The sequence below is a fragment of the Phalangium opilio genome, unplaced genomic scaffold (assembly GCF_054372755.1).
Source record: "Phalangium opilio isolate 3A_F unplaced genomic scaffold, DU_Popi_V2 ptg000017l_1, whole genome shotgun sequence".
NCBI classification, from domain to species: Eukaryota; Metazoa; Arthropoda; class Arachnida; order Opiliones; family Phalangiidae; genus Phalangium; species Phalangium opilio.
This window is the reverse complement of record NW_028324151.1, coordinates 11,141,245-11,163,888: the sequence shown is the minus strand read 5'-3', so window position 1 is coordinate 11,163,888 and position 22,644 is coordinate 11,141,245. Positions and strand designations below refer to the sequence as shown.

The window sequence follows — 22,644 nt, the reverse complement described above, 5'->3', positions numbered from 1 at the left end:
AATGAATGGTGCAAAAAAGGGTTCAAAAAACATCATTCGATAAAAGGTGCTTAAATTATACCTAAATGGATTAAAATAACACCTTCGATTATACCATTAAATGGGGTTAAAATAATACGAAAATGGAGCTAATTTTTAAAAAAACTTACACCATTGCAAATCCCTATTTACCCCATTTTAAGTCCTTAATTACCCCATTCCAAGTCTAAATTTACCCCATTTCTAGCTCCCATTTACACCATTGCAAACCCCTATTTACTTCATTTCAAGTCCATATTTACCCCATTTCAAGTCTATATTTACACCATTGCAAAACCCCTATTTACCCCATTTCAAGTCTATATTTACCCCATTTCTAGCCCTATTTACACTATTGCAAAACCCCTATTTACCTCATTTCAAGTCCTCATTTACACCATTTCAATAATAATAATCTAATAATGAATGAATGAATAGCTTGTCTATTGTGCATAAAAAGAACCGTAGTGGTTCACGAGAAAATACACATTTACATAAATATTATGTACAACCGATTAATAATTTATACATGACTAGAGATTTATATAGGGAAAGTAAGAGATTGAAGCATAATAGAAATCAACTAATAATAATAATAATAATAATAATTATCTAAGCTTTGTCTATGAAGTATTTCAAGTATATATTTAGCTCATTTCAAGTTTATATTTACCCCATTTAAAGTCCCTATTTACCCCGTCTCAAGCCCTATTTACCCCATTGTAAAATCCCTATTTAGCCCATTTCAAGTCTATATTTACCCCATTCAAAGTCCCTATTTGCCCCATTTCAAGTCTAAATTTACCCCATTTCTAGTGCATATTTACCCCATTTCAAGCCCTATTTACACCATTGCAAAACCCTTATTTACCTCTTTTCAAGTCCTTATTTACCCGATTTCAAGTCCTTATCTACCACATTTCTTGTCACTATTTGCCCATTTGAAAACCCTATTCACCCCATTTACTGAAATCGTTATTGTCGTGTTCAGTGGGACTTCACAACCTTTCCTATTGTGTATATACACGTTGAAGGCTTTTCTATTATATCAAGCTCGAATTAACACGACTATGAGTTGTTTCCGTTAAAATTATCCAAATGAACTCTCTTGGGTAACAACATGAGTTAATAATGTGTTAGCTCCCTATAAGTTACTCAGGCTCCATAGGCGTAATGTATCCAGCGATTTCTGCTCATTTCGCCCGCGCGGGAAAAAAATCCGAACGTTGCGCTCTCTCTTGTCGAAAAAAAAAGTCCCGCTCGTATGGCTCGACCTCGAGTCGCCGGCTGCTTTTTCACCAGGGAGTGATTTAGTCGTGAACTCGTGAATGTTTATGTTTTAACAATTTAACATTAAATCATGGCTTTTGTGTCAGTACTGAGACAAAAATGTGCAGGAACTTAATGCAATTTGCCGATATGGATAAAGAATGCTAAAGATAAGAGTTGTTATTGTGACTTGAAACCAGAAAATTATACAACTGAGCTAAATCCAATCCACTGATCTCTTAACTGTTTTCTTAACCGAGGTTACTGAGCGAAATATTCGGCTACTTAAATATCTCCGATATCATTGGCCAGCTTGCACTACACCCGCTTAACCGGAAAGAAGAGTAAATAAGATTTTCGTTCACGTGGCGGCCGTAGAGCGTCGCATATAATTGGGAAGCCGACGGCGCGGGAGAAAACGCTGGAGTATAAAAATGAATTGCCTGAGTAACTTATAGGGAGCTAACATATTATTAACTCATGGTAACAACTAATGTAGTCAGATTGGTGTTAATAAAGAGCACATTTTACTTTTTAAACACGACCTTTCTTAGGTCTGTAAGCACAATTTTTAAAAGAATACATATATTCAATGCATGATTTCAATTAGTGCTCATTCGAAAATATTTCATGACATAAGAATTGTTATTTTTATGCTACAGATCGAGATTAATATAAGGTCATTGCATTATAAAAGCGGGCCTTTTCGAAAAATTGCTTTATTTCTTTAGGTCCTTGAACAATAACGCCAGAGGTGGATTAGGGGAAGTTATGAACGAGCCATAGGGCTCACTGTGGGGGCATTTTATTTACGAGAGAGAGGAAGAGGAACGGCTGGGTGGGTTAAAATTCCTCCCCTCTATCAACGGAGTAAGATTAAGGTCTCTACCTGGTGGATGTTAAGAGAAGTAACACGGGAAATTGAGAAAATGGCCTCCGAAGTTAAGCTTCAAAACTCTTCGCGACCTATTATGAGTATTAACAGCTCTAAAAGTTATTAAGAAGTATCAACTCAATGTAATTTTTATTTAATGGTCAAACAAAATATGAGAAATAAGTCTGTAGGTTGTAACATAGGTAAAAAAACCGACAAAAAGTAGCGAAAAATCGGAAAATATGGCTAAGCCTTTGCCGCGCTTTAAATCAGTTTCAACCCAGTGCTTGACTTTAATAAACCCCGTCACAATACCACCAAAGAAATCGGATGTTAAACGGAAAGGTATTTACCCTGCTTTGAAACTTAAAAAATGGGCCACCAACGCTACTCTAGTTTCAGAGGAAGTCACAAAATAGCTGAGATCATTTTTTAATTGTTCTATTAACTTCTTAATAATGGGAAAGTCCGCGCCTCCCGACGATTGTTCCATTTCTAACTATAAACGACTCTTGACTGAGCAAGCCTTGTACATCATACACTAAAGCAGACGCTATTTTCCATCCCTTAGGTGGCGATATCGTTACCCTGCTATCCTCGCGAATTCTCTCTCATTTTTGGGGGGGGGGCTTAAAAATAAAGAGTAGCTCTATGTTCCCCCATCGCTTTTATAAAGCATTTGCCCATCCAGAAATTCGGCCTCTTTCGTAACTTCCCCTAATTCACCTCTGATAACGCTATATTCATTAAGGTTTTTGAACAATAAGCATCTTCCTTTTCCAAATATTGCTCTTTTTATATAGATCAGGTTAGGGTTAGGAAAGGCATAGGTTAGTTTTGCTTAGGTGTCTTTGAGACCTACGGTTCCAAATTTAAACATTTGACCTCTTGATAGTAAGCGTATGCATATATTCATAACCTATAAATGGTAAAAATTGAAAAACAATTTCAATAATAATAAACTTATTATCGGTGACAGCGTTTAACAAGTTGGGAAACCAAAATAAACCTTTCCCAGTCGAGACGTGGGCTAACATTTTCAATAAATAAATTACTTCTTAAACAAAATTCAATCAGCCAATGAGAAAAACCGGAAATAAATATCACAAATTTGGTGACACACGCCAAGTGCATTTGTAAAGGTTAAACTGTCACTTCTTTTCCTACATAACCACAATCATTCCTTCAAAGGACATAATATCTATCACTTAAATGTGTATTTAACAATCGGCTCACTCTAAGCCGTTAAGGCCTCCTAAAAAATTACACGAAAGAAGGCCAATTTCGGTATCTCAATACATAGACCAAATCGTAACAAAACTGGTAGAAAGATAGTGTATTAACATCCATATTATTTAGTGGATTCTAACCTTACGTTTACACTATATATAAATGTAGTAAAGCTGAATTAAAAATTAAACACCAAATTTGAAATATTAATATCAAAAGATGTTCTTGGAATATTGAGATGAGACAGAGATTTATAGCTACACAACTACTAAAAGAATCGTAATGCCGAAACATATTTAAAATATTTTCATTTAGAATTCTGCAAAAAGAAATTGTTATCGTTTTGTAAGAGATCTTTTCATGCTACTCGCTTTATATTAACTTTGATACGCCTATAGCGTTCGATTCAGATGCAATCTTCATTACTCGTTCTATATTAACTTAGATATGCGTATAATGTTTCAATTCAGATGCAATCTTCATTACTCGTTCTATATAAACTCTCACTTGTGTCACTTCAAAGAGAGACGTTTATCTTAAATAATTAAATAAATATAACTGATATTATTTTAATCGTCAGTATTTTATATTAACTATAGTTAAGTCGATTTAAGAAACTTTATTCCTAAAATCATTTTAAACATAGCTATTTTTAACGTTTGACTTCTAGCGAACACCTATTTCAGAACTTTTGTAAATTTAGGGTATATAAGGCGATTGATTCACGTCAAGGAATAAGAAAATGCGCAATTGCCTGAACCTTTGGTGGAAGCCCTGCCATTGGGAGGCTAGACGTTTCTCGTGACCCTAGCCGATCGCCGCGTACATTTTAAGCCTAACGACGATGATGGAGTAGAAGCCAATGTTGCAGATTGGTGTCTATGTGCTATAGACGGAAAGACCAGTAGATAGTGGTGTTAGAAGCCAATGTAGCAGATTGGTGTCTATGTGGTATAGACGAAAGACCAGTAGATGGTGGTGTTAGAAGCCAATGTTGGAGATTGGTGTCTATGTGGTATACACAAAGGACTAGTGAGTGCATGGTGTTGTTGTTTGAAGCCAATAAATACTGAGGGTATTGAGTAAAAGAATTGGCTGTTAGTCAGCAGATGAAGGTGAATAACGACTAGCTAACGATTGGCGTTAAATAAGCAATAAAGTAGAGTTTTCGGAATTTCTGTTTACCGCGAACCCGGTCCGGAAATTGCGAACACGTTTGCTCCGATTTGCCAACTGCGAACGCGTTGACAGACAGACAGACACGTCCAGTGTAAAACCTCTCCGTGACGTCATCGTCACTCTGAGATGTATAAATGAGATATTTGCTTATGTCGTTTTTTAAAGGCACTATATTACGTTAGAAAATTGTTTTTGGGTACTCATTCTATGTTCAAACTTCATTACAGTGTGACATAATGCATAAGACTTAAGTATTACAATTTGCTAATCGCTATATCAAGGTAAATTTCTTCGATTTGAAAATATTTCGTTCTTCTAAACTCTAAATTTTGCTTAATATTTTAAAAAATACATGGAATTATTGCTCATTTTACCAAACCACTCAATCTTCATTAGATAATCAGATTGTCGAGGGTATAGAATCTTCTTGTTCCCGAGAATTACTGCACTTCCATCGGGAACTTTCAATAATAATATACCGAATCCAAAATCCGCCAAATTGCGGGGGTTTTTACCCGAATGGTTATTGGCCGTAGTAAAATCAACTTGAAATGGGGTGAACAGGGGCATGAAATGGCTTAAACTGGGACTTGAATTAGACTAAATATTGGCTTGAAATGGTGTAAGTAGGGGTCTGAAGCGGAGTAAATAGGGGTCCGAAGCGGAGTAAATAGGGGTCTGAAGCGGAGTAAATAGGGGTTTGAAACGAGGTTAAAAGGGCTTTGAAATGGAGTAAAATGGGCTTTGAAATGGAGTAAATAGAGCCTCGAAATGGAGTAAATAGGGCTTTGAAATGGAGTAAATAGGGGTTTGAAACGGAGTAAATAGGGCTTTGAAATGGAGTATAAAGGGCTTTGAAATGGAGTAAATAGGGCTTTGAAATGGAGTAAATAGGGCTTTGAAATGGTGTAAATAGGGCTTTGAAATGGAATAAATAGGGCTTTGAAATAGGGTAAATAGGGTTTTGAAATGGAGTGAAAAGGGACTTAAAATGGTGTATTAATGGGTTTGTTTTACACCTTAAACGTGGTGCTAAATATAGAAAAAATATTTAACACCTTTTTCACTTCATTTGGTATAGTAATGTGATATACGTGGCGGAACCTTGCCTACTTTTAACACCATTAAACTAAGTAGTAATATTAGAGACCAACAGATTTCCTGAAAAAGATGTTAAAAAGCACTATAAATGGTGCATAAATGCCTAATATTTCCTTAATACTTGCAAAATAATTTTTGTAAATGGCGTGAATTTATCATAAACATGGTGTTGAAGTACACCTTAAATGGTGTCATTTTTGGCACCGCAAAAAAACAGCATATATGGTGTAAGAATGCACCATTATTTTTTACAGTGTAGTTAGTTCCACTCTTAACCGCTTATGGCGCCCCATACTACCTTCCCTAGTTTTATCAGAAAGTCTTAGAAGACGGGTATTCTTGTTCCAGAGCTTCACTACTTATTGTACCTGATCATCCTCGTTATATCATTATCATTAAACTCGTATTTTAGTTGTAAATGTATTTATTATTTAACTCACGTACACAACAACTAACTTCTAAATCGTTGACTTTAGTTACAGTTAGAGAAATTTCCGCTTCAAAAACGTCGTTAACGTCAAACTATTCCAAGTTCTCTCACTTCCCGACCATTTCCAAGCCGAAAATGATGCAGACGTCAGCTTAAAAGGTCATGATCTAGATCTGTCCCACACATTCGCATACCCAATGAGACGCGAGGAAGGAGGAACAGATGGTTTAAAACTTTTCGACGCTTCCCTTCACAGTCAATCAGATATTTGTTTGGGGTCTATGGCCTCTTAAAGATTCCAAGTAGAAAATCTATGTACTCCTGTTACAAGAGACAAGGTCTGACCTAATTCCCTTTTTACATTTAAGTTACAAAGACTTAGTTTTATATTAGTAAGGTTTGTTAGTGCATGTGGTTTATATTTATTTCAGCTCGTGACGTGAAATTGCAACATCCTACCCACGATGGACACAGTTCATCAATGAGAAACACCTGTAAAGCCCGTCGTATCATTGTCTCTCCTTGAAGTTAGATTCCTACCGCTCCTCCTAGGCTCCCACGTATAAAGTTGGTTAAAAACTCATTTTTTTTTATCGGATAGTTCCCCTCTGGAACTGCTTACCCGCGGACATAATTGACTCTTCCACCACGAAAATTTTTAAACTTAAACTTAAAAATCACTTAATTAAAACATAAATTTTATTTCCCTAATAACAAAACTTAATGACAATGTATATATTTAAATATCCCTAAAAGCAAAATTTATATTTTTTTACCGAACGGAGCTGTTATGGCTAGAAAGCCCTGGTTCCTAATTGAAAACGAAAAAAGAAAAAGAAACAAGATGGCGTTAATAGTAGCCACATCGTTATCAATTTAATTAGCACATACACATAAAGAAAAGAAATATAAAGACCAAAAGACACAAATTCAGAAGTATCCGACACCAAAAATACAGAAATACAAAAAAAATTGGGCCCTCCCTCATTCTCGACCCTTTAGAGATAAATTAAAGGAAGAAAACTCGATACTTCTGTCAAGCCCTGTGGTAAAGTGTTTTACTGCTGCGCGAGCGACGCGGGTTCGAATCCCGGCTGCGACCAAGAAAAGTTGTAATTAAAATAATTCTCTATGCGTGGGTTGAGGTACAGTCGCCGCAATTAAAAACTTTCTCTCTCGTGACGTCTTGTTTCAATCATAAGCCGCAAATTATTGATCTGATACAATGGGTATTAAAAAACGTATCTTATATTGTTGTTTCAATAAATTTTTACTAAGCGTTTTTTTTTTTGCACTCTCCACTTTCCATTTCCAACTGCTAAATAGGGGGTTTTGAATGATTGGGATGATTTTAAAGAGAAGGTGAACAGTTGAGCATAGCTCGTCCGAATTACCGAATGACATTCCAGTAAAGGGAGAGTGATGTTAATTGCAATTTTCTGAATACACGTCCCCCACGGAATCAATGCCTTGAGCCATATTGCACAAAGATATAATCAACAATTGTGGAATGAAACTTAAAATCTTCCTCCGGTGAAGATATGGCCACGGGTGCGACATTCTGTTCCACTATGGTTCGCAAATGCCAGGGGGTGGAGAAAGAATTCTATCTAGATTAGTGGGCGATTCTTGATGTCAGATTCAACATAAGTCTGCACGAACGTTTGGTTGAAAACGGCGCATTTCGGAGAGAACCATCTAGAAATTCAATGGCCAACCAATTCCCTCAATATGTCACCCATTGAAAACCGCTTGATGGAGGAAATAAAGGTTCACTGAAAAGGAGAATACCCACATTCAAAGTATAGCATGGGTCACAAAGTGGTGCCTACATTTGAGAAAGTGGTTGTGTTCATTGTCTTCAACTAATTGGGATTCGCCATAATCAAGATGACGAACCTTTCTCAAGAAACCCTTTATTTACAATGCGAAATTAGTATTATACTAAAGTTAGACTAGTCTTAGCAGTGTATCCGATGGCAAATTATGGTCTTTTTGACAATCAATGGAATCTGCTGAGCTGCACGAAGTATTAAATCCTTGAAGGTTAAGTAAGGACGCAATTAATGCAGAGTGTGTATATATTTTATTGAGAAAAACCCAACCAACATAACAAGTTAAATAAAGAATGAAGACACTTTGCTAATTACTATCCAACATTTATTCTTAATTATGAACATGCTTAGGATAAATACATTTATACGTTTTCATTTTTAATTTCATTATGCGATTAATATTTGATCATTTTCCCGTTGGCGTTTACAACCTGTTGCATTCTCTGCGGCATTGATGAAAACAGATTGCTTATGTAATCGGGCCGCTCGCCAACCTCTTCCCATGCGGCCTGGATGATGGTGAATAGTTCGTCCTTATCATTGGGAATTATATTGTTCTGGGATACAATCCTTTTCATAATCGCCCAGACGTTTTCGATTGGAGATAAGTCGGGTGAATTTCTTGGCCAGTTCATTACATCTATTTCCGGATGATTCTCATTCAAATACGCCATGGTTGCACGTGACTTGTGTATACTCGAATTATCTTGTTGAAATATAAATTTACCGTCCGGAAAATGATTGTCTACGACATGAGGAAAAAAGGTATGTTCCAATACATCAATATATTTATCGGAATTAAGGTTCCCTTCTATTCGCGCTAAGGTGCCAATTCCATGTTTTGAAATATAACCCCACACTGGCACAGAAAACCGTCCGCTCTTCTGGATTGAATGAATGTTAGCCGCATCATATCGGGTCCCTTTCTCTCTCCACACTCTTACGTGATGGTCCGTAGATGAACAAAATGTTGATTCGTCGCTGATGACAACTTCATTCCATTCGTTCCTCCAGTGAAGGTGAGCGCGCGCAAATGCTAGGCGTTCTTGTTCGTGCTCTGGTTTGAGATATGGCTTCTCCGCGGCGATACGACTGTGTAGCCCAACGTCACGTAATCGGTTTCTAATCGTTGTTTCCGACGTTTCCAATTCCATGATGGATTTTACAGATCGAACAGTGGTGGTAGGATTATTCACAACAAGAGCAGCAATAACGTCGTCTTCTTCTGCAGTGGTAACGCGTGGAGTTCCCGGTCTTGGTTTGTCTGTCAATCGCCCATTTTCACCATAAGCGGCTAGCCATGACCTCACGGTTGGCTTTGAACAGCCCAGTTGCTGCGCAATAAAAGGAACACCCCGACCAGCCTCATGTAACGCAACGAGCCTATTGCGTTCTTCCTGTGATAATCTTGGCATACTGACTGGTGAGAGAGTGAGACAAACTGATATTCTTTATATAACAATTTAAGGTAAAAAATATATTCTAACACATATTTGTTCTATTTTAAAAATATGTGTTGCCCTTTACTGGAATGTCATTCGGTAATTCGGACGAGCTATGCTCAACTGTTCACCTTCTCTTTAAAATCATCCCAATCATTCAAAACCCCCTATTTAGCAGTTGGAAATGGAAAGTGGAGAGTGCAAAAAGAAAACGCTTGGTAAAAAATTATTGAAACAACAATATAAGATACGTTTTTAATTTTACACGTAATTTTAATTACGGTAAAATTTAAGAAACGGCACCAAAACCCCTGTCCCTGTCCCTGTCCCTGTCCCTGTCCCGGACGCGTCCGCGAAACGAACGCTTACGATAAGAGAGGGAAACCGGTCGCGTCCGCCAAACGTACGCTTACGATGAGAGAGAGAGATCGCTAGCGTACGCGGTGGCGATACGAAGCTCCGCGTAGAGAGAGAACTGCCTGCCTGGTATATTAGTGAGAGGGGGAAGAGGGAGAGGGGGCATCCCGCTCGGAGAGAGAGGAAAGAAAGGTAGTTTAAATCTCGCGGGCTTTTTTGAGTGAAGGGAAACAAGATGATAATTTTCGTGCACTACTGCACTTTGTGCGCGTGATACATCAGAGATTATGCTGGATGGTTAGGTTAGGTTTCGTAAAATAGAGGGGACGCTTTACGGTCATAGTGATTTCTGGTTTAGGGGATCCAGGAATTTGTTTAAATACATTATTTGATTCGTATGGTTTTTAAAAATTATACTTTAGTGGGGTGCACAATTTAGTTTCATTAATATTATTTGAAATGTGACGTTATTAGAAATTAAAGGGATACACGATTTTGTTTCAGAAATGTTTTTAGTTGTCAACTATACGGGGGGTCACGTGAGCCGTGTAAAATTACTATTAAGGCCCAGCCCTTGGGCCATCTTGTTTAATACCCATTGTATCAGATCAATAATTTGCGGCTTATGATTGAAACAAGACGTCGCGAGAGAGAAAGTTTTTAATTGCGGCGACTGTACTATCGAGTTCCTTTTAAGCTAAAATCTAACGATAACGAAAGCGACAACCCCGGCCACCACGGCTCGGGTCAAACTAAGAGCCTCATCGTATACTACGATATGGCTAAAAACGTTGTTGTATGTGGCCCATATTCCAGCTGTGTATTGACAGCTTCGTCTTAGCAAGAAGGACTAGATCACATTATTTGAATTCGTTGACTCTATATACTGGTCTACTAGCATGTGCAGTCTTTAATTCCGAGAAGTAGTAAGGCGTTGTTTATTATTACAAGTTGCGTCTATTTCTCCACAAATCGAGAATATTTTTTAAAAGCAAAAGAAATTAGGCGTTAAAAAGTACCTTTCCGTGTTCCATCATTTATAAATTTGAAATTTGGTTGAATAGTTTTATAGACATTAAATTTTGGTTGAATTTTTAAACCCCACATATTTGGTCGAATTATTTCGTCATTTTCTTCTTCCTAGCCGAGAGATTTCTCCAAAAACACTGTAATTTGGTATTTGACGAATACCATAAAAATTACTATTTGCACAGAACTACTTCCCAAATCCTTTACCGATCCGTGCTTTAAAAATGCCAACCATTACCATTTCCAAATTATGAAACGTTCTTTCATTTCCAACCATTACCTAAATCAACCATAGAATTAAACCATTTCCATACCACTACCGAAATTCAGTTTAGTATATGAACAGCATAACAAGTTCTACCCAGAAAAGGGTACAAATTAGAATTACCAGACTTTTTTAAGGGGTGCGAATTCGTGCGAAATGACGTCTCTTTTCGTATTCTGCCTATACGCCATCGCTGATAAAGCACGCGTAATCCAAATTGCGCAAGTATCTGCTGATACCCAACGCCATCTAGGTTAAAGATGTGCAATTCTATACAAGCTAAAGTCCCTCCTAAAAATATTACCAGGCACGGGCCTTGATAGATATAGGTGGCAGCGCATTGAATCGCATTCTTTTAAATTTAATTTTGATCAAACATCAACTCAAAAATGACAAGGCCAATCGAACTGTGACGCACCGTGAATTTCGGTAAAAATAACAAAATATGTTCCAGTTTGCAAATTTTTATTCCAAGCGTTTTAGTAACAACGTGATTATTATATCAGTTGCAAACTTAACAAGATGGCCCAAGGGCTGGGCCTTAATAGTAATTTTACACGGCTCACGTGACCCCCCGTATAGTTGATCTCCAATAAATCGTACAACTAAAAACATTTCTGAAACGCAATCGTGTATCCCCTTAATTTCTAATAACGTCACATTTCAAATAATATTAATGAAACTAAATTGTGCACCCCACTAAAGTATAATTTTTCAAAACCATACGAATCAAATAATGTATCTAAAACCAAATCCTGGATCCCCTAAACCAGAAATCACTATGACCGTAAACCGTCCCCTCTATTTTACGAAACCTAACCTAACCTAACCTAACCATTCAGCATAATCTCTGATGTATCACGCGCATGGTGCCGTTTCTTAAATTTTAACGGAATAAAATTCCGTGTAAAATTAAAAAAGTGCAGTAGTGCACGAAAATTATCATCTTGTTTCCCTTCACTCAAAAAAGCCCGCGAGATTTAAACTACCTTTCTTTCCTCTCTCTCCGAGCGGGATGCCCCCTCTCCCTCTTACCCCTCTCACTAATATACCAGGCAGGCAGTTCTCTCTCTACGCGGGGCTTCGTATCGCCACCGCGTACGCTAGCGATCTCTCTCTCTCATCGTAAGCGTACGTTTCGGTCCGGCACAGGGACAGGGACAGGGACAGGGACAGGGGTTTTGGTGCCGTTTCTTAAATTTTAAACGGAAAAATTCCGTGTAAAATTAAAAACCTTGTGCAATTGAAAAATCACAGTCGAAACGAGAAATATTTTTTTAAACCACCGACTCATAATTAACCATCCACAAAAAAACTCCTTAGCACTACCCTCCCGCTGTATTGGTCGATTGGCGGCACATCATCCTTTAATAATATTTTTGAAAATTGGTGTTGAGACCTTGGCCCACCTTATTTTCACCGCGTCTTAGAACTTAGAAGACCGGAATAAAAAGATGAAATAATATATAAAAGAAAATTTTGAATAGTTACTAAAGAACCATGAGAAGAAGAAGAAAAAAAAACAGCTTTCAAAATTTCGTAAGTATTACTAACCTAACCATGAGCTATCCAAATTTCACTGAAAGTTTTTAGTGGTAGAAACAACAGTTTTATCATTTTCACCATGAATATAGAGCTAGAGCTTCATAAAATTTAGAGAAGAAGAATTAGGACAGGCACCTTCTGAAATATTGGCCCTGACAGAAAATGCGTTTCATTGAGCTATTTGGTACACTAGACAAAACATGTGAACATTAGTCGGGACAGTAAAGTTTTTCCTCTAATTTTTTATAATATTTTTATTGTGTTTTTAGTAGAAGTTCCAATATCATTTCAAACGAAAATTAAACAAGTAATAAACCTACTAAAACTTTGCCTTGATAATCTTAGTAAAAATTGGCAAATTCATTTCAGATCTTTCATCCCTAATTTTGGCTAATTTGAAGATCTATTAGAAATTAAAGGTTTTAGAGTATTTTATAAATAATATGAAGTATATTTTTACCATTCTTAAGAAAAAAAATCAAATGGTTGAACATTTCACGCTTCCTTTGACTAAAGTGGAATGAAAATAAAAAGTTCTCTAACAATACCTTATTTTACGTAAGAATTTCCCTTCGCCCTTCGAATATTATCCTTATGTGCAATTAGTTCTGGCATTTTGGTTTTAATTTACAACTTTTAATGTTTGTACCGTTTTTAATCTGCGTTAAGTACCAGTAATAAAATATTTTTGTAATATTTCTTTATATGACGCTAAATTTTAAGCTATGATACAATCGTTAGCGAATTTCTAGTCAAACTATAGTCATTATTCATTATAGAAAGAAGTAAATTCGTGGTATAACCACCCATCTCTTATAATATCTCATTTCGACTAGCGGGCACGATCGTATGAGCAACTTTTTTATATTTTTCCTGAAATCGCCAGTGTAAACATTCCAATCTCATGATCCTCTTCGGATAGGATCATAACCGATGCTCGCACTTAACGGCATTTGAGCGCACATTACTGCATTAACAAGCGCGAATTCGAGATAACTTCGATTCAATTATACCTTAGTTTAAAATCGGTATTGTCATTTGGGAAAAGTTTCAAGAATGGATTGTAATAAAAGGTCAGTTGTCACTTTTTCAAAGATAATTCTCTAATTTGAGACGTTAATCGTGTAGAGGCACGTTTTTTAGGTAGCTAGTTTTAATGTTAAAAAATCTATTGGGTTATTTTCTCTTTTTGTAATATGAAAAATAAAATGCAAAATTGGATTAAATTTTTCGTCATTAGGGAGAGTCCACCACTAAAGCGCGTAATGCTTACTGCATGAAAAGCCTAAAATTCAAATTCTGTATTGTAGTTTAAAACTTCTGACGCGAGTTAGCTGCGTCCTCACGCTATCTATAGTGACGTCATCAATGAAACACAATTTTCAAATGATCGGGCAGTTAGGAAAAGTTTCAGTTTTTTTGTCTTTTTACCTCATTTCAAACGAAATTTTTTTTAATTTTGCCTGTAATTCAAGTTTTGCCTCATTTCAAACGAAAATGAAAGAAATATTACGCATACTAAAACTTTGGAAAACGGTATTTTGCATGATAATCAGAGTAAAAATAGACAAACTCATTTCGGATCTTTCAGGCCTAATTTGGCTACTTGGAAAATTTGTTAAAAATCAAAATTAAAGGTTTCAATGAGGTATTTTATTAATAATTTGAAAGTATTGCTTTTAGAAGATTTAAAAAATTGGAATTTAGAATGTATATCCTGAATCGGTAAGATTTTTTTCTTTCAGATAGTAGTTTAGTGATTGAATTTGGAAATTGTAGATTTTGCTAAGTCTGTCCCATTAAGAGCCGTTTGCGAAATAGCCCTCAGAATAAGATTGGTCGGCAATTTGTTGGAACTGCATAACTTTAGGTTTGAATAAATGGTTAAAAAATAACTGGAATTATTTTTACAATGAATGGGAATAAAATATGGTTTCCACACTGAAACAAGACGACCCAAGGGCTCGTAATAGTAGCCACATCGTACGAGTGAATAGCCCCTCTATACCTACCCTAATGAGTGGATAACCCCTCTATACCTTACCCTAATGAGTGAATAACGCTATCTTTTACAATGCTTAAATGATTTACCGTGCATAAAATCAGAGTGAATAGCCCCTCGATGCCCTACCCTAAACAGTGATAAAAACTTCTGCCCGGTCGGTAAAAATTTATTTAATATGCTTTTGCCTCTCCAACCGCGAAGTTATATCTCCTGGCCTCGGATAAGATCATGACTCCTAGTTGAAGAGATAGAGAGAAGGGGACCGTGCCTGCAGGGAGTAGTCGGGAGAGTCGACTCAGCCTTTTTTTTTGAAAAGTGGCTGGTAGCCTTGCTGACATGAGCGCCCCTGGTTGTCGTACGGAAAAATCACTGCTAAAAATCATGGCGGAATCATGGCATCACAACGGTGGTTCAAGCTGCTCTTTTTTGAAATGTTTAAATTCCCAAGGCAAATCCAAGGGTGATATTTCATTTTTCAACTATCCGAAAGATATTATAAGGTGAATTTAGCGAGATTATTATCAAAATTTTATGGGAAAATTATCTAGGAACACATTTTACATAAGCCTTGGTTACAGGTGTAAACAATGGTTGCTACGTTACTTCAATCAGGAAGAGACGATTTAATGGGGAGGGAAGAGCATGTTTTCCAAAAAAATATAAAGTTTGTAGTGACCACTTCAAGAAGAACCAGTTTTTAACGTTAAGGCCAAGGTGCCTTTTAAGCATGGGAATAGCGGCAAAACTGGCTCAAGGGCTACGTAATTTAAAATCATATCCTGAAATGTGTCCAACAACAATAGAAAAAAATTATAAAACTTTATATTCGACTCAGAATCCACCATAATATTCGTCTGAAGAACAGAGAAGTTTTTGAGGCGAAAGAACGAAAACGGAAGGAAAATGAAAAGAAAAAAAAAAATTAGGGAGAGAGAAAAATTATTTGCAAGTAGGCATACATCACCTAAAACTAAAAAAGATTCAGGGGCAAAAAAGCTACAAAAACTGAGAAACGAATGATTTAAAAAGTTGTATTACGCGTTTACTATAATAATTAATAAATGTCATTAAATAGATAACTAATGAAAACATTTCAATGTAATGCGCCAATTTTTTAAAGTTTAAATTTCCCGCCAATCTTTATGCAGCAGACGACGTTTTTCCGTATGACAGCTAGGGGGCGATTGGATCTCCATTTAAAAACTAACTTTCACCTGTTCTAGGCTGAGTCGACTCTCCCGACTACTCCCTGGTGCCTGTGACAAACCTCTCTCTCCGAGTATAGCGCTTTATTCGAGATCGTTTCTTAACAAGCGATATTAGGCGAGGCTGTATAGTACTGGGCTAGCAAGTGAAAGGTCATCGGTTCGATTCTCTGTGGAGGAAGAAAAGTTAAATAAATAATTTCTTCCCTGTATTAAGTTTAAAACTCCACCTCTGAACTGTAACGTTAACTAAAAAGAAAAATATTTTCTCTCGACGTTCAAAAATGACGAACGAAAAATTTGATACTGCCAAAGGCAGGACTGTGACACCCCTACCCCTACCATATAGCGAATGTACTGTACACACCTTGTACCCCTACTACTACTACTACTACTACTACTACTACTGCTGCTGCTACTACTACTACTACAACAAGAGGGCAGGTCAAACTAAGAGCCTCATAGTAGATGTACAACATACGATGTGGCTAAAAAAGGCGTTCAATAGATAGATTTCTTAAAAAAATAACAGTTACGTATTTTAATAGCTACATATAAAAGTGTAACTCTAGAAAATATCACTTCATAATATTTAACGTTGCAGATTTTTTTGAAATTTCAATACAAATACAAACGTCGTTGCGTTAATTCCAGCAACAAGTACTCTCTCCCTGCCCTCGTTCCCTATTGTTCTGTACAAACACTGAAAAGTAAAATATTTCGAACCTTTATACAGGGTGTTTCTGATAAGTCTGCCATAATATAACATTTGTGTTCGTTTTGTGAAACTGAGTTAAAAAAGTCAAAGATCGTGAGGTCTACATCGTATACTCATGGAGATATGGGTTTCCAAGGATTCATCCCTTTAGCAAGGAGATATCTACACAAGTGGGCTAAGATATATCATCTGTCCGTCATGTTTTGAAGATCTAGACCATTTCAATAGTCTCCAAACTAAGAAAGTTATTAAACCTTTTCTGTCAATAGGGACACTTGCCGCGATTGACTTCTTAGATAGTGTAAATGTGACCCTCTCTTCGAGTTGGCTATTTTAATACGAAAATAGGATTCTCATCGCAAACCTATAGCATTATATTGGAACAGATTAATCAAATTATAGGATTATACATGACTCACAAATGATTAGATTTAGAAATTCTTTAAATGAACGTTACATCGCACCTAGATCTAAACAAATACTGAAAAGCTGCCTGCCTCTATCACCTTATTCGCACGAATGAAGTTATTTTCATTTGTATAACTGAATTTTTTACCAAAGTTGCGCAAAATACCATTTCATCCACGTCATTTTCTTTATCGTCATATTTTGGAGATGTAGAAACATCATTCTCCCCTTGTTTTTGACTTTCGTCGAAGTTTGAAGAAGTTGTACGTCATTTAAATATATATTTTCATAATTGAAGTTGCGACAATGAGAAATATTTACATACTCTCTTCGCGCAAGCACATCTTTCAAAAAAAGAAGCGGCTTAAAGTAAGCCCACTTTATTCTATCCGCTTGGGTCTCTTCAAATTCTTGACCACTTTTTGTTGTGGTTACTGCGTAGAATGTATTACGAAAATGATCCACCAGGTTCTTCCACATTTTTTTACATTCGCTTTCTAAATAATGAACATTTTAGCTGAAAAAAAACACCTATATCTCAACAAGGCTTACTATTCATCTGCATTTTCGTCGCTACTTCCATCCATTTATTCTCTTTTAAATCAGTGTAGCGATAAGCCACAAGTTTCCTGTTCCATATTATATCTCGTCGAAGTTCGGAACAAAGTACGTTCCAGTAGGAGAATAAACCCCATCCTCGTTTCATTCAGGGCTGAATAGAAATAACATATAAATAATCTCGATAACACTAACTATATAATTTAGCAATTTAACGTACGGATGGTGTATTTGTCCCGCTACAATGTCCTCGAGGGACATTAAAAAATGAGGAACTCCTTCCACCCCAACGCTCGGAAACAGAAGTTGACGGATTAAATTAATTATTCTAAAATACACAATAATTAGCACTCTAGAACCGAACACCATAAATATATAACAGCGATATATTTACTTGAACCCGTCACAGTTCATAACGTAAGAATTAATGAACGCATTGGAGTTTTGATAGTCCACTAGCTCCATCCTAATTGCATTTAAATAATGTCTAGTGTTAATGCTAATTTAGATAACAAGGATTATTAAAGTCAACTCACAAGTCACAGGGTGTTAATATGGAGTCTGCTTTGGACTCATTGTCTTCATTTTCAACCACAAAGTTAAACACGACATCATCATCATCGTCGTCATCGCTAATGCCGATGAAATTTGGAGTATTGACATCCTCGGAGTTATATTTCTCCGTGGGCCATTCGGAATACAACGGAAATCTTCCCGCGACCATATTGATAAATTTTGTTTTAATTGCGGAAAAAATCTATTCTATCCCCTTGAGGTAAAAAGAACGTTGTGACCAAATTTTCAAAATTGTCCATGTCCCATGTTGTGTGTGGTATGAAAACCTCTGAACCTTCCACGAATTTTCTCCAAAATCATATTAGAACTTCAAACAATTAGTATGAAACGATAAGAAATCAGACATCTTTAAATAGGTGAATGCACACTTGTTTGAATTATATTGCTAACTGAAAGAATACGGTACAGAAAAAGAGTACGTATCCGACCCCTCGTTTTGAACCACCTTGGCGACGAAGCCGCGTACGTCATCATTCAGCTGGACTTCCCACGTCGATTTAACTTCTCGACCGAGAGGTTAAACATCCTTGACCTATGGCACATATCACGCTTGGAAATCAGGTGGTAGCTCGCCGATGGGCAAGGTATTAAGAGAATCGTACCTATTACTGTGGTTTAAGATGGGGGAGCTTGGGTTTTTTAAAGTAGAGCGTAGTTTTGACAGAGGGAGTTGACACGTCGAGGAATCTTGTTGATTTTACACTACCTAGAAAGTAATCCGAACTGGGATGAAGTTGTCAATGACCTCAATACAAATACGATGCTCTATTCGCATAACACCAAGTTTGAACCAAGTGAGATGGATGGTGTCAATGTGAATTCCGTAATACTGTGTTATATTGCGACGTAAAAACTTGAAAACCTGGAAAACACACGTAGAAAGACACTACAATATTAGCCAATGAGAAAATTAGGAAAGGATGACAAGGCATAAACAACGCTGGGAAAGATTAAAAAACCCGTAAAATACGCGAAGAGTTGAAACTATTTTAAAAAAAATACAATGAGTTGCTAAAAGGGTAAAACATTGTCGAAAGTGTTGTTAAATGACTAAATCTTGTTAAATGACTAATCTTGGTTGAAAGTGTTGTTAAATAACTAAATCTAGGTTCAAAGTGTTGATTAATGACTAAATCTTGGTTGAAAGTGTTGTTAAATAACTAAATCTAGGTTCAAAGTGTTGATTAATGACTAAATCTTGTTAAATGACTAAATCTTGGTTGAAAGTGTTGTTAAATAACTAAATCTAGTCTCAAAGTGTTGATTAATGACTAAATCTTGGTTGAAAGTGTTGTCAAAAGAATAAAAAGTCGTTAGAAAGGGTTGATAAATGAGAAAAATACGGATGAATGTGTTGATAAATGACTAAAAGGTCGCCGAAAATGTCGCTAAATGATTATAGTGTGCTAGAAAATGATGTCGAATGATTAAAAAGTGGTTGAAAGTGTCGTTCAATGACTTAAATATGAATGAAAATGTGAATAAACGACTATAATATTAAAGAAAATGATGCTAAATGACTGAAAAGCGCTTTGAAGTGTTGTTAAATGACTTAAAAGGGCTAGAAAGTGTCGTTAAATGACGAAAACGTGGTTAAAAGTGTCGATAAATTAATAAAAGATGGATTAAAATTTTGTTAGGTGAACATTAAGTGCCTGAAAATGTTGTTCAAAGACTAAAAAGTGGTTGAAAGTGTTGTCAAATGAGTAAAAAGTAGTTGTATGGGTTGTTAAATGAATAAAAAGTGGTAGAAAGTGTTATTAGATGAATAAAAGTGGATTGATTGTGTTGTTAAACGAATAAAAAGTGTTTGAAAATGTTGTTCATAGACTAAAAAGTGGTTGACAGTTTCGCTAAATAAGTAAAAAGTGGTTCAAAGTGTTGTTAAATAAATTAATCGTGGTTGAAATTGTGTTTATTTGAATAAAAAGTCGATAGGTTGATAAATGAGAAAATGATGGATGAGTGTGTTGATGTACGACTAAAAAGAGGTCGAAATTGTAGTTAAAGCATTATAGTATGATAGAAAATAGAGATGGCCGATACCAGGCTTAACCCGATACCGATCGATACCGGTACAAACATGAACCGATACCGATATTTACTCTCTATGATCCAAAACCCGATATTTCAACCGATACCGATATGGTATCGGTTCATCCCTAGAGTAGTAGGCGCGTACTAAGAAAGATTTTCGCTTTTTAGTTGTTAGATAAACTGAATTCCGGTACTTTTTATATAAATGACAACTCGTCACGATTGAAATTCATAGAAATGAGATATTATCACCATCATTACGTTACTAAAAGACCTAAAACTGTCATGTAGCGCCATATAACGCATTTTAAACGAGTATCGGTTTAGTATCGGTATCGAACCAACCGATCCGATACTATCGGGAAACCCCGAGTATCGGTGCCGATACCGATATGGTATCGGTACCGGTTCATCCCCTAATAGAAAGTGATGTTAAATGACTAAAAATAGTGGTAGGAAGTGTCGTTCAATGACTTAAATATGAATGAATTTGTGAATAAATGAACATAATATAAAAGAAAATGATGCTAAGTGACTGGAAGTCGTTAAAAGACCAAAATGTGGTTGAAAGTGTCGTTAAATTAATAAAAAGTGGAAGAACATTCAGTTAAATGAAAATTGAGTGCTTCAAAGTGTTGTCAAATGAGTAAAACGTAGTTGCATGTGTTATTAAATGAATACTATGTGATGGAAAGTGTTATTATATGAATAAAAGTGGGTTGATTGTGTTGTTAAACGAATAAGAAGTGCTTGAAAATGTTGTTCAAAGACTAAAAAGTGGTTGACAGTTTTGTTAAAAGTAAAAATGGTTCAAAGTATTTTTAATTAAATTAATCGTGGTTGAAATTGTTGTTAAATGAATAAAAAGTCGATAGTTTGATAAATGAGAAAATGATGGATGAGTGTGTTGATAAACGACTATAAAGTGGTCGAAAGTGTAGTTAAAGCACTAAAGTATGATAGAAATTGATGTTAAATGACTAAAAATGTTGTTGAAAGTGTCGTTAAATGATTAAAATGTGAAAGAAAATGTCGTTAAATAACTAAAATATGGATGAAGATGTGGTTAAATGACAATAATATAAAAGAAAATGATGCTGAATGACTGAAAATCGGTTCGAAGTGTCGTTAAATGACAAAAAGTGGTTGAATGTGTCGGTAAATTAATAAACTGTTTTTAAAAATGTCGTTAAATGCACAATATATACCTGAAAATGTTGTTTAAAAAGTGAAACTTGGTTCACAGGTTTGTTAAATGAGTTCTAAGTAGTTGCAAGTGTCGTTAAATGAATTAAAAGTGGTTGAACGTGTCATTAGAGGAATTAAAGAGGGCTGAATGTGTTGTTAAACGAATAAAAAGTTGAAAATGTTGTTCAAAGGGAAATAAAAAGTGGTTGACAATTTTGTTGAATGACTTAAAAGTGGTTGAAAGTGTTGATAAATAACCAAATAGTGATTGAAAGTGTTGCAAAATAGCCAGATAGTGATTTTAAGTGTTACTAGATGATTAAAAAAGGGTCAAAGTGTTGTTAAAGGAAAGAAAACTGAGGGGGTTTGAGAGTGCTGTTAAATAATTAAAGCGTGATTAATTGATAAATGTCCTATCTTGGGCTCTATGGCTTTGGAAACGCGTGGAAGGATATTCCTTTCGTATATTTTTAAGCGAATACCTTGAGTAAATTCTTACAACCGTTACAAAAACAATTTGGCATTTTTATTAAGCCTCGGTTTCCTCCCAACAGACGTTGATTGTTGGTTGAACCATAGCCCACTTGATCACGCACGCTGGCTGCACACGCTCTAGAAGCCCGTCCAAACGATTTTTTTTACATGTTAACTTGCGAATGCGGCGCGTCACATAGGTTCGGTCTAAACTTTAAAACCCGTCTGGTTTAACATGGGCGTCTATGGGAGGGGACCAGTTTTTTCAACGTTTTTGGCCCAAATAGTGCATCCACTGGTTCAAATCTCTTGAATTTTTAATGAGAAACCTTTCAATACACGTCTCATTAAAAATTCAAGAGATTTGAACCAGTGGATGCACTATTTGGGCCAAAAAGTTTGATAAAACTGGTCCCCTTTCATAGACGCCCATGTTAAAACCAGACGGGTTTGAATTTTAGACCGAACCTATGTTATTCTCATTCTTAGGGTCGATTGAGCGGGCTTCTACAGCGAGTGCAGCCAGCGTGATCAAGTGGGCTATGGTTGAATGGAGTGAGTGGGGCAGCAGTCGATGGAAGCGGAAGCTGGCGCTGGCGGCATTTAAAAATTCTCTCTGCTGGTGGTAGTAAACGACGTCAGTCGCGCCTGTGCGTTAGCTAAAATTGAGGAACGGAGATAAAAATTCCTACCCCCCACTTTCTTTCCCATTTGCCACTGTATGACGGTTTTTTAGCATTAGATCAACGCTCCCTCTAACGTTCCTTAGTATCCTTACTCCCTGATAGAATATACGGATAAGAAGATACGGCAGCGTGTACGTGAATGGTCGAATTTATCGTATCATAGAAAGACTCAGATCAAAAACGGATTTATGGGATCCCATAAATCCGTTTTTGCT

At 36.3% G+C, this 22,644-nt stretch overlaps 2 protein-coding genes and 1 long non-coding RNA gene across 4 annotated transcripts in view; 2 read left to right on the top strand and 1 right to left on the bottom strand.

Moving 5' to 3' along the window:
* Positions 1-248: 248 nt before the first annotated feature.
* On the top strand, positions 249-10,838 carry LOC149703743 (uncharacterized). Its single transcript, XR_016381932.1, has 5 exons — positions 249-2,506; positions 6,148-6,439; positions 6,533-8,701; positions 8,762-8,955; positions 9,105-10,838. It is a non-coding gene; the product is annotated as an uncharacterized LOC149703743 (long non-coding RNA).
* Positions 10,839-13,414: 2,576 nt separating this feature from the next.
* The window catches only part of LOC149703740 (uncharacterized), a 28,761-nt gene continuing 19,531 nt past the window's right edge, over positions 13,415-22,644 (top strand). The window contains exon 1 of the mRNA XM_089866983.1: positions 13,415-13,647. Within this exon, the coding sequence (XP_089723109.1) occupies positions 13,631-13,647 (17 nt within the window). The 5' untranslated portion in view covers positions 13,415-13,630. The remainder of the gene's footprint in view (positions 13,648-22,644) is intronic.
* LOC149703742 (uncharacterized) lies at positions 13,527-21,816 on the bottom strand. 2 transcript variants are annotated; one of them, XM_089866985.1, is made up of 8 exons: positions 21,752-21,816; positions 18,647-18,906; positions 18,005-18,576; positions 17,863-17,934; positions 17,689-17,796; positions 17,463-17,622; positions 17,232-17,407; positions 13,527-17,149 (listed from the first exon to the last, which is right to left on the bottom strand). In XM_089866985.1, exons 3-6 carry the CDS (start codon positions 18,190-18,192, stop codon positions 17,613-17,615), a joined length of 378 nt encoding a protein of 125 aa, XP_089723111.1. In that variant the 5' UTR covers positions 18,193-18,576; positions 18,647-18,906; positions 21,752-21,816; the 3' UTR covers positions 13,527-17,149; positions 17,232-17,407; positions 17,463-17,612. The 2 variants fall into 2 exon arrangements, with proteins under 2 accessions (XP_089723111.1, XP_089723110.1); XM_089866984.1 differs by lacking the exons at positions 18,647-18,906; positions 21,752-21,816 and having other exon boundaries at positions 13,527-17,407; positions 18,005-18,606.

Excerpts from the sequence above, each read along its gene's own strand:
- LOC149703742 (XM_089866985.1), bottom strand. The coding sequence starts at position 18,192 with ATGGTCGCGGGAAGATTTCCGTTGTATTCCGAATGGCCCACGGAGAAA. Across the intron at positions 17,935-18,004 it reads ATATTAACACCCTGTGACTT|GATGGAGCTAGTGGACTATC; the intron begins GTGAGTTGACTT and ends AAATGCAATTAG. Across the intron at positions 17,797-17,862 it reads ATGAACTGTGACGGGTTCAA|AATAATTAATTTAATCCGTC; the intron begins GTAAATATATCG and ends TGTGTATTTTAG.